The sequence below is a fragment of the Halyomorpha halys genome, unplaced genomic scaffold (genome assembly GCF_000696795.3).
Source record: "Halyomorpha halys isolate HHAL.00 unplaced genomic scaffold, Hhal_1.1 Scaffold432.1, whole genome shotgun sequence".
Lineage (NCBI taxonomy): Eukaryota > Metazoa > Arthropoda > Insecta > Hemiptera > Pentatomidae > Halyomorpha > Halyomorpha halys.
The window spans coordinates 135,536-152,123 of record NW_027112419.1 but is presented as its reverse complement, the minus strand read 5'-3'; the positions used below and the strand labels follow the sequence as shown (position 1 = coordinate 152,123).

The following is a 16,588-nucleotide window of genomic DNA, read 5'->3' as shown; positions in this document are numbered from 1 at the left end:
TATTTTTAAATTTTGGTATCATACATTGATACATTGTGTTATATACAGTAAGGGAAATTATTATTAGGAGTTTTCGAGGGAAATATACGTTTTGTGGAACTCTGATTTCAAAAAATTAAGTTAAGGTAAATGGTCTGTGTTTAAGTGAACAGTCCAAGTAAAAATGAAAAGTCGTAGGAAACTTAAATTTAATATTTAAGGAAGGTATATAACTGGTATATGACAGTAAACCCAATTTTCTAAAAAAATCAACCGGAAGTGCCGATTATATTATCGATTTTTTACTTTTCTTCGATTTATCAATAACGCCCCTAATGATTTTGATTAAAATCAGGTATATCAGCAAGTAATCAAGCGGTGCTAAATACCAGCTAAGTCTTATCCTACTATACAAAGACTGAAAAAGCTTAAACACGGATTTTCTAAAATATCTTCCACTAAAGTAACATTAGTTTCCTTCGTTTGAAACAGATAACCATATATAGTTTTTACTAGTAGTGAAAAATGAAAAAAATTAAACTATGATAGGATTTGATAGTTAACTTAAGGAGATAAGTGGAATACAAATGTTTTCCGGGTTGAAAACATGCTTCCGGTAATAAGAGTATTATATAGGCTACCTTATTTTTTTTTAACCTGAATAATGTTCCATAGAAATATTGAAAAATACGAAATATTAATTAGTATCTCCTCTCTACTATGGAATCCGGTAAGCTTTATTGAACTTATAAAATAATTACTATCATTTATTCCATAATTTTACTGATACAGTCATAAACATTAAAAGAGAAAAATTAAAACAAGATTGTGCCAGTGACGCAGCAGAGAGAAAAGCGTCGGGTCTTCCATAGTATGGTTTTTCCTTCACAAATGGAGGGATAAGCTTGGTTCAGTTCATCGTGCTGAATATAAATATTATAAATAGGAATGAATGTGTTTAAGATACTATTTTAATATAAGTTTAATTTTATTTATAATTTTCTATTTATTATTTTGTTATCATTTAATTTATAAATATCTACAATGATAGTGTGAATGAGTTTCGCTTGCTCCAGTACTAATTTCTGAATGTATATAACAAAAACTAATACTAGACAATAAAAAATAAATTAAAAAAAAAGAAAGGTAGACGAGAGATCAGCTATCATAAAACTTAATTATGATCTCAAAAAAATGTGTAGTTGCCGAATTTCTTTAGCATATCATTTATGTTCTTGAGATAAAATTTGCTTATTCCCAACATCCCTTCATCGAAGATGTGAATAAATAATTAAAGAAAAACGTATAAACATTTGAAATATGAACAGGTTAATAAACAATCTTTTCACTGATTAAAGACTGGTTTTATTGTTTAAATAAAATAATTTGTATCCAATTTAAGTCTCAAAGCACTCTTTATTGTTTCTTTAAATGTCCAACGTTTCAGCCAACTTAGCCAACTTCAAAGACAAATGTAGAGTAAATTTACACCTCACATCCAACAATTTAAAAACTTTTCGCAGGCTTTTCTGACCAGGTCGTTAATTTCAGTCAAATCTTTCTATTTTGTCACTTTTCCTTTAAATATTCAAACTTTTAATTTCAAATTAACTTAACACTATTATCATTCTCTTATCTATATGTCACTCTATTATCGATAAAAGATTGATAATAGTTTTAAGTTAATCTGTAATTAAAAGTTTTAAAATTTTATGGTAAAGTGACGAAATAGAGTGACGACTGAAATTAATGACCTGGGCAGAATAACCTACAAAAAAGATTTTAAATTTTCGAATGTGAGGCGTAAATTTATATTTAAGATTGTCCTTGAGGAAAGCCAGGCTGGCCGAAACATCGGACATTTAAAGATATAATTAAAAATTTTATGAGGTTTAATTTGGATACAAATTATTTTATTATATTATCATAATAAAAAATTGAATGAAAATATAGGTCGAAACATTTCTTATATCCTAGTTATTTCTTATTTTAAAGAAACTATTATTTATTTTCAATATTTACTAGTCACCAAAATATTATCAAAGTTGATGGCATGTAAATATAATTCATTGGAAAAATGAAATCTTATGCGATCTTATTGGACTTCCATAGGATTTCATCATTAAGAATGCTCAGGAAATGAATGCTGTAGTTTTTCTATTGCCAAGAAGTGGGGGGGAGGGGTACTTGATCTGGAGGTTTCTTGATTGCATGTAGATATGAATGATTGTAATTTACTGCCACTATTTTTTAGCAGTTTTAGTTTTAGTATATATTTTATGTATGTAAAATACCATCTATGGCTTTGAGCCTGATTTTAATATTTTATAAAAATTGCAAAAAGTTTAGCACGAACTAAACAAAGAAAAAAAAGGGTTATCGATTGTGTCACTACATGCGTTCATTATTCATACGATTATTATATATATATTTATAGTTACATCTATTCAACATTCTTTTTAGATTTATTCCAAGCACACACATTCTTTAGCGGCGACTATAAATTGTTTCTCAGCGGTTTCAATGTTCTAGAGCTTGAAAAGGTCTCAACGTTTCCTCAATCAAATAAATCGATGGCAATAAACTCGCTGTCAGGCAGTATTACCCCCTCGGCAATAAATTACACGATAAATATTGCTTAAATGGCTGTAGTTGCCAATGATTCATTGGAGCCTGGGAATTTATAAAACAGCTTTATAGATTGAAGTTATAAACATTAACGGATATTAATTAGGACTTTATCTCGCTCAGTAATGGCCTATTGCTACAATAATAGGTCCATTAACGTTGTCCCCCGCTGATCAATCACGGAACAAAGACCGAGCAATTGCATTCCAGATAAGATAGTGAATTGTGTTAGATAGTTCCCTCGGCCGTTTTGTGTGTAATAGTTCAATTAGACATCAGCTTATACAGGTATTCCAATTATGGCTATTGGATATTGACTGAAAGGGTATTTCTTATGGCCGAGGCAAGCAAGCACGTAGTCCATGAGCCAAAGAAGAGAAATAAAGCAGTAATTTCACCCCAATTTTATGGTAATTTCACCTAAATTTTATTTTATTACTTTAATAAAAAACTATATACAGTTTCGAGTCTAAATTGATGACTATGCCAACCATAGTAAGGGAGAATAAAATCTAGCGGTTGTTCCAAAAATACGAAAAATTCATTTTAGAGTCCTTCTAAGTGATTTATTACAGTTCTGTTTGTTTGTTTGTTTTTGTTTAGTGACGCCATTTTATTTAATTTTGCTTATATTTATTTATTATTAATTTGATTATTTATTATTTTATTTATTTATTCTATTATTATTTTTTTTTTTATTTTCTTCTGTTCAATGTTATATTTTTGTCAGTAAATGTTTTAATTTTAAAAACTGAAACACTAATTCTATTGTTTTATCATCGTCTCCGAGAGCTCTGTTCGTTATTTAGTTGTTAAATATTACTTTTTAAAAAATTGTGTCATAGGAACTCCTGAACGTAAACATCTCTATTGGTGCTAATATCAAAGAAAATTTACTCTACTTTAAATCATAGTCTATTAGGTTTTTTAATTTTATTGGTAGTTTAAAAGATACAGATCTCCAAATGAACAATTAATTTAATTTTTTTAATTGTTGAGGTGAAAAAATATAAATTATTGTATATTTTGCTTGTACAACGTTTCGGTACAAATATCCCATACTGATGCACCTTTGCGTTCTAAAATTGTAACAATTAAGTTATTCTAATCAACAACTTTTATGTCATTTTTATTTCATGTCATAAGTGAAAATTTTTTTAAAAATTTATTTATTAATATTTACAACTGTAAATAAATACACCAAGTAAATTTGAGGAAATCATAATGGTATGGTGCAAGCATGTAGAGTAACTACCCAATGGTAGCGCTCTAAAAACATTTTTACAATATAAGGTCTCGAGGCCATCTTCTTTTCAGACGCCTCGGAGGATTGTCCGGAATAAAAGAGGAAGCAAGATTAGAAACTAATGGGTTTGAGTGGTTAGAGTTAGTAATGGAAGGATTGATATCTGGTTCGGGCTAGTTCGGTTACAAACGGAACATTAAGGTCTTTGTGGTCGATTTTATTTGTGACAAAGTAGGGAGCATTTAAGTGAATATTTAAAATTCTTGTAATCATTTGTCATATTTTCAATTGCCATATTGAAAATCATGCCATCTTTACACTTATAGTTTAAAATTGTTTTATAACTACATGATTTAAACCATTGTCTTTCACTATTGGTGCATGAGTATGGGATATAGTTTGTATTTTATTAGGAAGTTTTTTTTCACCTCAACAGTTTTAAAAATTAATATAATCAAACTTTCTAAAACGAAAATCCAGGACAATTATTTTTTTTATTAATTATATATCAATACAAAATAAATCAATTTTGATTATTAAATTGATAGTTTTCATTAAAGTATTCAAAATTTGGTGTGAAATAACTGGAATTTTTTTCCCAAAGCTTCCGGACTAGCAGGCTGATAGTTGCGGTGAGCAGTAATCGTGCAATATTCTCGCCAGTCAGCACCGTCAAATACAGATCGATATCTTACGAGTGATGATTCCTTTCCTGTGAAAAATTTCAGCACTTTCTGTTCACTTTTTTTGTAGATTTTAAGGGAAAATAAGTAGTTCTAATAAGGAGCAATTTTTTCTTTTAGCACAAATACAAAATAACAGAAAAAAAGACGTTAGATTCTATCAGTATTAAAAGAGAAACACTCGGGGAATACCACGTGAACTGCTTTGGGAATACCATGTGAACATTAGAGTAGTTTTTTATTTATTTTTTTTCAGCATTTCCTTATTTATCGAGAAAGTTTTGAGGAACTACATGACCTAACGCAATCCAGTCCATAACAAATAGTATAAAACCAATAGATATGTATGGAAGACCAATTATTTGTCAGCAATTAGTAATGGAAATATATTTACTAAACGAAATTAATATTTTTACGATATATTTTAATCATTATACACACAAATATAATTATCAAAAAAAAATTTAATTATCGTACGAAGGTAATTCTCATTTCTGATAAAAACAATTTGGTAATCAAAGTCCGGGCTACAAAGGAATATATATTTTATTTTGATTTCAAGCCCTTTTAGGATTAAATATAAGCCTTATAATAACTCTTATCAGGCGCTAGCATTTATTCGTGTTGTTTACTAGGTTGTAGCAGGTTCTGGTAAATATAAAAAAAAAAATGACAGTATTGTAAGCAGTTCATTAATGTTAGAAATTATTTATTTTAAACATATATGATATTCAAATAAGTATTTATTTAGAAAAGACAGTGATGTATAACTGGAGGTGTTGTCAATTGTTCTATCACGGATAATTAACTAATAAGCAGGGTTTCCTATTCCTAACCAAATATACGAGCTTAGCACCTTTAAAACACCTATTTCATCCGACACTACTAACGCTCTAGGTGAATCGTTATAACTGTTACTGTATAATTGTTGCAGTCATGATTGTACTGCCGCACTAGCCCTGGTGTGATTGATGATAGAACAATGGAAAAGTTTTATAGCAGAAATTGGAGAGAAACTTAATTATGGTTGTCAAAATGAAGGATAAAGAAGAATCATTGATCTTTATTGAAGCTAACAGACTTGGAGTTGTGGAATCGATCTGAGAGTCAGATAAGGCAAGAAGACGAGAGTCATTCAGCTGGAAGAAAGATTTAACCGACCAAGGGAGAAGAAGGAGTCCCTTTCTCTCTCCTGTAAACAAAAGCAGGAGTATTTAGATAGACATGTAGAGAAGGCCAAGAAAATAGTAGAAGGGATCAGAAAATACCTGGTCGATAAAACGACAATAATAAGGGACCATCAAAAACACCTCAATATGAGAGTTAATGAAATTATATATATATGATCATGGGCTTAAAGGCTAAACAGCCAAGAGGCACGACATTAGACAAATCCACGAGCCACGGTCTATGTATATGATGCAATTTTCGGTAAAATTTTGGAAATCTAGGCATCGATTGTCGGAAGAGCAATTGAGGAGACCTTTGCTAGAGTCATATGTCCAGAAGAGTATTCCACAGGAAGAGAATATTCTTCCCCCACGAGAAAGGTGTAGGATTCCTTTGACCAGAGGAATAGGGCTCATAAAGAGGAAGTGCTTTTTGAACAAACGGTGACCAGCAGGTGCCCACCTCGATCATGACAACGGATTTGAGGGTTGAAGCTGGTCCGTCAGAGATTAAAGCCTCCCAGAAGAACTCTGTTTGTGTTTATAAGGCGAAGATAGTAATGAAAATATTAGTTATTAAATTTAAAATTACACTTTCTACATACTTCACTATATTATACCAAGCAATGAAAAAACCTGAGAATACAGCTTTTTCAAATTCCAAAGATAAACCTATTTAATGTAGTAGCAATTATTAAATTTAGGATTTGCTTGAAAGTTGAAAACATATATAATATATGTACCTAATAATAATTTCTTGTTAATTTGAGTATATTAGTTCTCGTAGATTTAACACAGACGTTTATTAAGGGATTCAATGGTTACGACCCATGTCGACATAAATTAACTTATGTGCACATGCGATGAATTATGCATGACATAATCCACCTTTTATTTCTGACGGGTATAATAAACGTGCTATGTTGACCTGCTGGGTTAGTCAAAAATAATTATACCCTTTATGGGATGATAGCAATCTATTGGATTATTTATAACATCTAATCTAGTTCTGCATAAACTATGGAAGCTCTTAGAAAATCATTTCATAATAGTTTACTGCTGGGAATAACACATTCATGCAAATGAGCCAATAATTTAATTCTTTCCCATCTACCAGCATTAACTTAGTTGATAATATCAACAACAGATGTTTGCGGTTTAGTGGTTATATCTTTAATTACATATCTTATTCGATTCCTATTGCATAAAATATGATATTTTTCAGATGAGTGAAATTTCTTTTTTTATTTATTGATATTTACAACTGTATAAAAAATACAACAAGTAAATTTGATCATAATGACATAATATGATACAGCATGTAGAGAAACTACCCAGCAAGAGAATTCTAAAAATATTTTACAATATAAGGTCACGAAGCCATCTTCTTTTCAGGCACCTCGGAGTATTGCCAGGAATGGAAGAGGAAGCAAGGTTGGAACTAGTGGGTTTAGGTGGTTAGGGAGTTTATAATGGAAAGAATGATATCGGGTTGGGGCTAGATCGGTTACATAAGGAACATTTAGGTCTTTATGGATGGTTTTATTAGTAACAAAATAAGGAGTATTGAGGATTTTACGAAGGATTTTGGATTGTAAGGATTGGATGCGAGAGGAATTCGAAGGTTTAGTGGAGCCCCACTGAGAAAATAAACGGTATTATACAACAATGCCATTTTAAAAAAAATATATAACTTAATGTAATAAATATTATATCCTATTTATTATCATATAGATTATTTTGCTGATTCTAATACAGTATTACACTCATATTAGGATAATTAAATTAATTTTTACATTATATTATTAATTTTTATAAGAAATAGTCACCCTATTACCAGTCACCCCAAGAGCCCAAGAAGTGAAAAAACTACTACTAGGACGATAAATTTCATGAACACACATTAAGCCAACTTTGATTTCAGTGCTAGCTGACATCTGAACGTGACTCATCTGACTCATCTGAGATATTTTTTTCGTAAATCAGAACTAGAAACCAATTCACTGATAACTGATTCTTTGTTATCTCGTTATGATATGTTAATTTTAGGAAAATGCATCTCGGGAACTATTATTATGTTCATAGCTTTATTAGAACTCACATTTTAGAAAATTTACTTTACTTTAAATGATGTACTATTTGTTTTTGTAGTGTCTTAGTTACTTTTAGTGAGTTAGAACTCTGAAAAAAAATATATTTGACATTATTTCAATTGCCGTCATTTTTTATATTCCCTATCTGTACCTGGTGTACATGAAAAGTGACGTTCAAAGACCATAGCTTCAGTTCTGAAAACCACTTTAAGTACCTGGGAAGCCTGGTTACAGATGATAACAAAGTAGAGAGTGAAATAGAGGCCAGGATACCAGCAGAAAATAAATGTTATTTCTCACTGCAGAAAATACGGAATTTTAGAGCTCTCTCTAAAAGGATGAGAGTGGTCATTTACAAAACCATCGTAAGGCCAGTAATCTATGGGGAGAAACAAGGCCCATGACAAGAAAAGCAGAACAGATGTTCAACTCCTGAGAGAGAAAGGTATTGAGAAGGATATGGGGAGGAGCCTCGGAGAATGGAGTCTGGAGAAGAAGAAGGAATGAGGAACTGATAAATTTGTACGGGAAACTCAGCATCGTGACGTTAATAAAAAGCGCAACATTAAGATGGTTAGGACACGTTGAGGGGATGCCCGATGAAAGGATTCCAAAAAGATGGTTTATGGCAAACGAGGTGGAAAACGAAAAAGAGAACGTCCACGGATCTGATGGCTGGACGATGTGGAGGAGGATTTGAAGCTCTTGAAGGTTGACAGATGGAAGGAGAAAGCAAGAGACTGGTTGGCTGTTGTGGAGGAGGCCCAGGTTCTTGCAGGACCCTAGTGCCATAATAATAATAATAATAATCTGTACCTGGCAGAGTCATCAATTTTTAGTAATAATAATACATAGTTTTTATTAAAGTAATCAAAAATTAGGGTAATGTAATCAAAAATATTATTATTAAATAATTAGCTTATTTTCTAACGTGCTCTTGTACTACTAGGATGACCCTTAAGAATTAACATTACCATCAGCCATTTTTTTTACATGAGTTCATTAGAAGTTCCATAACCCATAACGCGGACATTGATAAGACAGAAGAAAAATATATAAAAAAAAAAATTAATATACTTAGTTCTGGTACTTAATTAGAAAATAAAATAGAAAAAAATCAACTATTTCTTGTTAACTTTACAGATTCATTTCGGATTGCAATATTACAATTTTAGAAAAGCATAACATATTATTTTTATAGTTTAGCTTTTGGGGTATTTTAGATAAACCAACAGCTAGCAATAAATAATAAATTATTGAATATTTTGACCTTTAATTCGCAAACTTATAATATTTGCCACCGATGTTACTTAACGTACATAGAAACATCCTATTATGGTTATTATTCATTGAATAAAAAATAATACAAAATGTTACAAATACAGCACTCTAAATTTATATTCAATATTTTACGAACATTTTTTAATACACCACATTTTTTACCGAATGGGAAGAAAAATAATAGAGCGTAACAAACAGTTGACTGTTTTAAAATACAGCTTTTTTCAAACTACAGCAATAATAGCATGCATGATATAGGAAGATATTTAAAATATTATATATAGAAGCAAAGCAGCAGTATTGGTCTTATGTAAATTCATAACTCGAATTATTGATGTTGTTGTCACTTAATCTGGTTATATGAATATTTAAATTATAAGGGATTATTTGTCGTTAATACCAGATATTTGGCTAATTGCTGGGTAAAATAATTAAATTAGAACGCCAAGAACGTTGACAAATTGATTAAAAAGGAACGTAATATCTAAATTTATGAACCATATACGGTTTTCAAAATCATATCAACAGTTATTTATCTTAATTATTCTCATTTTACATTTCTTAACATCGTCATAAATTATATTAAAAAATACGAATATTAAAAAACGTTAACAATTCAAGAATGAATCCTGAACTTACTACATGCGCAGTTCATTAATCCTGATGTAGATTATAATTAATGAAATTTAACTAGTAAAAAATACTAACTCAGATCCACGGCTTTTTTTATCCTAAAAAACTCAGCGTTCGTGATGGTCGGAACACCTTTCTGACAATTTGATTACTGCTATTGGAATTATTGGAACATGAAAGCTTCTGACAGTTTTTGAAAGTTAAAAGTGATCGTTGAATCAGAACCACATAACTTTCCTCGTGGTTTAACTGGATGTTCAAATCTTCCTGAGAAGATTGTAGTGCCGCCTAGCGGCGTTTGTAGGAACTAGATCCTTGACTTTGCTGATAATTTTTTCCAGTATAAATCTTAACATCTATTAATAATTAGTAAATTGTTATGTACTAAAAAAAAAACTAGAAAGAAGATTTTAATTTATAAAAGTTAGAATTGCTTTCAACATAAATGTGTTTTAAATAATAAAATTTACAATTTGAAAGGCTAAATAAGTATTTTGCTAGATGGCAATTAAACTGGACATTGCGAAATTTTGAAGAAAAAACAATAAAACAGATGAAGGCTACTTAATTATAATAAATATTTTGATAGAAAATAAATTAACTGTAGTAGACAGCAAAAAGTTTAAAGAAAAAAAAATCATAATAAGATAGATGAAGGCTTGCTTATTAATTATTATTGTTGTCATTGATTTTTAAGGAATTGTATATTTAAAAAAAAATTAAAATAAAATCATTTAAAAAAATGTTAGTATATTAGAATTAAACTCTTTTTATTTATTTATGTTTTTGTACGTTTTCGAATCTATTTTTAACATATTACCCCTCATTAAAAATAAAATTAGCTAATGAAAATATTTTTCGCAAATCATTATTATAGACAAAGATAACTAAGGAGAGAAAGTTAATAAGATAAAATGATAAAGCAAATGGAAATACAACGAAGAAGCATAAAAAAAAAAAAATCATATTTATTTTTAATACTGAATAATAAAAATAAGTAATGCAAAATACTTTAACACAATATGTATTTTAATTATAGTAATTGTCTGAATTTTATATTGCATGTATTTTCACTGAAGCCGTGAGTCAACCCTGTGGGTTCGGACCCTTCTGGGGTCCACCCAACCTCATTAATAGAGTACCCTTAATCGGGTAACAAATCTATCAGTTGAGCGTGATTTTGACCAAATCACTTCTTGCACAACCTTTGGCCTAATAAAAGTACTTCCTTAGAAAATACTGTCTGTACCTCTAATCTTTCATGGGCTGTAGCGGTCAGATTAAATTTTTTTAATTGATTTATTGCAAGTTTTAAGTTATTCATTGCTTGTAAATTATTACTATAATTAAAGAGACCTAAGAAGAAAAAGTCAGAAACAGACACAACATGAAAGAATTATATTAGTCTGATAAAAATCATTTTTTTCAGTAAAATATTTAATAATTAAATCCGGACTAAATCCTCCACCCTTAAAGTTAATTCTTAACTCAGCTAAGTAAGTTTTAACCTTGCTAAAAAAAATTATAATGGATTTATAATTTTAATTAAAAGATAAGACCATAAAAAACATAATGTTGTGCAACATCAATATGATTTCATATATACAAATATTATGTGTGTATATGAAAATGCCATGGGAATTAAGAGATTATCCTGGTTCAATTAGCTCATTTCAAAGTGAGTTATGTTTATAATAAAAGCTTTTTTTATTGCTGCCCCTTCATTCATTACCCATGCTATATCTAACAGCCAAATATAAAAAATAATGATATTACGACTTCAAAGGTTGGTCCCCTTCTATAGTAAATAATCCTCTGAAATAAAGTAATTAAAAAAAAATATTACAGCTATACTTCAATCACATGTTTACGTTTAATTTATTTGAATTCCTTCACAGTGCATAGTAATGACAAGAAAACAAACTGTAACAGGCACGGTTCAGGGATTGCGGATCTGAGGGGCCACGATTCTGTGCAACAAGACAAACGAGCTACTAAATAAGTCTGACTCAGGCTTGGAGTTTTATTTCACAACATTCGTTAGAATCAGGTAAGAGTGTTCTTGTGAAAGCTTCTGTTTAAGCTAGGTTTATAAAAAGATTTCTTACACTGTCAAATATATAATTAGAAAATAAAAATAACCTTAATAGTATTATAAAACAAAATGATAAAAAATACAAACTTTGAACAACAAGAAGGATTTAAAAAAAAAAAACACTACCTTTTTTTAACATATTTGTTTTCACTCAATGCACAAACAAAAACCATTTAAGGCTCTTTGAAAAGAGGCAACACATAAATATTTACATATTTATGTTATTAGTGTGCTAAAGGTTTTTCAAACCTGATGTACTTTACTAGCATCTAATTCCCTACAAGTATTATGATGCAAGAATGGGTCATAGAATAAATAAATGCATGTTTTTAATAATATTTATATAAAATTTATAGATATGTGCACTAAACATATGTACTATAAACTTGAACTCATGAAAACTATAATGTTAAATACCATGGTATATTACTTTCTATTATAGACAATAAAAAATATCAAGTAGATCATTGATGAAATATCATATTATATCATATCACTAGCTGTAATTTAGTTTAGTTAACTATGTAATCATTATTCATCCTACATTTTTCTAAAACGTATTTTAAATTATGATAACAAGATTTTAGTTTTTATTTAATAATTATTTGTTTAAATATTCATGTGTATCTCAAGAACTCAATCTTAGTGAAAGATCACTGCTTAATATTCAAGAAGAGAAGTAAATTTACAGTTATGTTAGGATACATCGTTTATCAAAGTACAGATAAGAGAATATATACTTTGCACCTTAACCCTGTTTAACCAACTGAGATTAATACTTTGAAATCGTATATTGGACTTTCACCTTGTTTTTCATAAATATTACAGGACTAGTCAACATGCATTGTGAATGTTGCTTCTGTTAAACTTAGATATAACAATTTTAAGTATGCACTATATGTTCATTTATGAAATCAAATTTTTAAAAAATAACACCCAAGGTTTCAAATACTATAGAGGACAACTTGAACGTTTATGGACTATCATCATCAAAATAGAATGATTTCGTCATTATAAACAAGATACTAACAGCTAAAAAAAAATAATAAAGACATGTTTTGTAGAATACATCAACACAAACATGTTTTCTACCCGTAATTGTTTTCTACCAAATGCTCTTTAAGCGGTTAGATAAGTCTTTTATATTTAAAATAATTTATATTACTTAGAAAATTGTATATATATATATATAAACAAAAATTATCTCAACAATTCACAACCTGCAATGAGTATAAGAATTTAAAGAGCACTTATTACGACTTTGGAATTTATAAAATGAAACACTTGCACATATTCACTCAAAATATATTTGTACTTTTTTTTTATCATTTATTTATTAAAATAACAATAATTATTTTCTGTATAAGTGACAACGGTGTTAATGACTTACCGGTGACTCCGGTAATGGAGACAAATAGTCCGGCTTGAGGTATTGCTTGCCGCTCTCCGAAGTAATCATGGTGACACTATCAAGGCAACAATTGCGTTATCTACATAACAGTCAAGAGGCGACAGATCCGAACACAGGGGAGGTCGTTGGTACACTGAGCGGCTGGCCTACCCGCCCCTAGGAGCGCTGCCGGTCATCCCGTTTGATGGATGGCCGGGGATCGTCGTTTTTCAAAACCTGCCAGCGAAGAGGAAATGGAGGGCTTAGGGGCCTGTCTATAACAAGGGAGTATAACATGATCCATCGTAGGAAATAGGTAAGTTAATAATATTTATGGGTGTAAGATAGACTAGAAAATAATAATAAGAAATGTAAGGTAGTACTAAAGAAAATTTATATTTACTTAAGTAAGAGGCATATGTGCTGGATGAAAAAGTATTTCTGTAAGATGCCAAACATTTGTTTATCCAAAACATAATTTTTTTTTAATAATGATGTACTAAACTAATACAAATTTGGGACCTTACCCGCCCCATGATACCTGTTGAAAACAAACATATTATTTAATTAGACACTGGAGAATTCAATAGTGTGGAATCTATTGACAATTTGATGTATATTTTAATTATTTATATATTTTCTATTGAAAAAAGATAGCTGACCTATGAAGTAGTTTGGAGGAAGATAATCCAGGTGGCAGTCAATAAAGATATCAAAATAGTAAAAAAAAAAATAGTAATAAAATACGTAGTACAAGAAAACTATTTATTGTTAATCAACATTTCACCCCACTTTACAGGGCTAAATGAAAGCAAAAGATACAAACACTTTAGAATTAACAGAACATTAATATAAAAATATTAAAAAAAAAATTTATGTTTATAAAGTATATAAAAAGAAATAATTATTATATACTTCATGTATATCTGAATGAGAGTAAACGATTGTTTATGTTAAAATACATCAGCATAATTGGCAGGTTGAATGAAGGATGAATCACTTAGTAAAAAGGTAGATAAAGGTCGTAATGAGACGTAAAAGTGAGTCTAGGATCTAATTAATCTAGAGATTTCTGTGGAGAAATGTTTATAGGAATGTGATGTTTAAAACTTATTTATGTTAAAAAAATATTGTGTTGATTCTTGTATTGTATTGAAGGATGGTATTGCGGTAACTAAAAACTTTGGAGTTGTGTAGTGTTTATATTATTCAAACATTTTATATATTTCTATATCTTCTAAAAATCTTTTATACTCTTCAGAAGGATAAAAATCAACAATTCTACTTCGTTCTTTCAACTGATCTGATCAGGATGGCGATCTTTTATATGTCCATTATGTTACCGATGATCTTTTAGGTTGATGTGTGTTGGTCATAATTCCTTATGGTCCTCATAATTGTAGTATATACTATACCTGTTTCACATGGTACTGAATTGTAAGGTCTCAATCGATCGTATTACCAGTTCTCAGGCTTGTAACATGGATGTAGAACCTATCTTCTCTGAATACGTTTCTTATCAATTGATTTGAAAGGGGTCTTACGATATGCGATTTGTGATACAGGCACGCATTCCTTGAATGGAGTCTTCTCTTTCATTGCATGAACCCTCGAGAATCTGCTAGAGTTCATCTGATGAATTCACTGCCCAGGAATATTGAAATAAGGTAGGTTTCCCAAATATGGCCTATCTAAGATTTGAACAGCTGTAGCTCACTCAGTATCCAATCAATTGTTCTGAAATTATCCCTACAGTTAGAGTAATCCATCTACTTTCAGAATAAAATTTAGAAGGAAGTTTAGAAGGGATTATAGGAAAGGGGGCGATTACCCAAACTATTATCGATAGGCTATATTAAGACCAGGGGTCCTAAATTGGCCTACACAGTCCTCTTTAATTTTTTTCGGCTTTGATATTGCTGGAAGTAAATTGTGTCTTCTTAAAGTACGCCTACGGACTCCAAACAGCTATGCCGTTTAGTAGGATGAAATTTCTTCTTTCTACACTTTCATTGCATTTTTTAGTTACCTTTCTGTCCATTTTCCTCTTTTTTTTTTAACTAATAGAGAAGCCTTTTGCATAGAAAGACACATCAAAACAGATAATAAACAATCAATTAACAACAAAACAGTATTGCTTTGGTGAAAAATATGCTCAAAGCAGGAAACTAAGGGTGTCCTAGTATGGTCTACCTAGGAATCGATAAGCCATATTAGGGTAACCCCTTTATTGCTTTTTCCTTAAAAAAAAAGAAATGTGAACAAAGCCATAGTAATATCCTGAAAATAGAGATCCTTAGCTATCAAAATCACCTACAGGCTCTCAGATAGCTCAAATAAATCATTCACAAGAAATATGAGAAACAAACCTCAAAACTATCAAAGACGTGTGCCATTTGATATCAAAGCTACACTAGTGAATCCCAGAACCCGTTTTTCCATAACCTTGTGTTCTTATGATGTCTTGTCTAGAGTATAGAAACAGATGTTAACTCTTTTTTTTCAGTAATCTCATTTTTGTATTATTTTTCAGCACTAGGCCATAATAGGACCTAAGCCATATTTGGGTCACCCACCTGATGTATTTGTTGATTGTTTGGACCAAACTACGGCTAATGAATTCGCTAAAGTAAATAATCTGGAAAAGGTAGTACTGATCGTCATTCGTGACTAAGACAAAGTGACTGCATGTTGCTTTCAATAAACATAAATTAAATATTGATAAAAATTGGTAGGCTAATAGTTTTTTATTTTATTTTATATATATTTTAGGATTTAAAATAATACAGACCTACTTTTGTAATTAAATTATATTGTAAAAACAAAAATAAATTTTAGCCTTCAATAAGTATCCTATTTAAGAAAAATACACATTATTTATTACACATAAAAATAGCCAATTTTTTGTAATAAAATATTTGTTAAAGATAGAGTAATAGATCAAATCATAAACAAACAGCAAAATGAAATAAGGAAAAGTAATACTACAAAAATATTAAAGGAACTATTTTATGAACTATAATTCATAAATATTCAGAATATCATCTAGACTAGTGTTTCCAGAGTAACAATTACTATTTCAATTAATTAACACAAATATCCTACAGATTCCTGTCTACAGATAATACCTGTCAGCTAATGCTAAAAAATATCGAGATTATGAAAAAGAAAATCCGGAAAATATCAGATGATAATGGATCTAATGTGTTAGCCTTTAAGACGAAAAAAAATGTATATGAAATTGGCTGTTGGACTTCACTCTCTGACATTTGGCGAGGTATTATGTGAAGAAAAACAAACGGATTGGAGTTTTAAATATTCTGTAATTCCCAAAATGATTAACAAACAGGACGATAAACGCTACCTATTCCGTGTTTATAGAAAGTAGGTT

The 16,588-nt window shown here is 30.0% G+C and overlaps 1 protein-coding gene across 1 annotated transcript in view; it reads right to left on the bottom strand.

Annotated features, from left to right (window-relative positions):
- LOC106682631 (zinc finger protein Elbow) overlaps positions 1 to 13,369 on the bottom strand; it is a 40,824-nt gene extending 27,455 nt beyond the window's left edge. The window contains exon 1 of the mRNA XM_014423585.2: positions 13,198 to 13,369. Coding sequence (XP_014279071.1) covers positions 13,198 to 13,266 — 69 coding nt within the window. The 5' untranslated portion in view covers positions 13,267 to 13,369. The remainder of the gene's footprint in view (positions 1 to 13,197) is intronic.
- Positions 13,370 to 16,588: the final 3,219 nt, after the last annotated feature.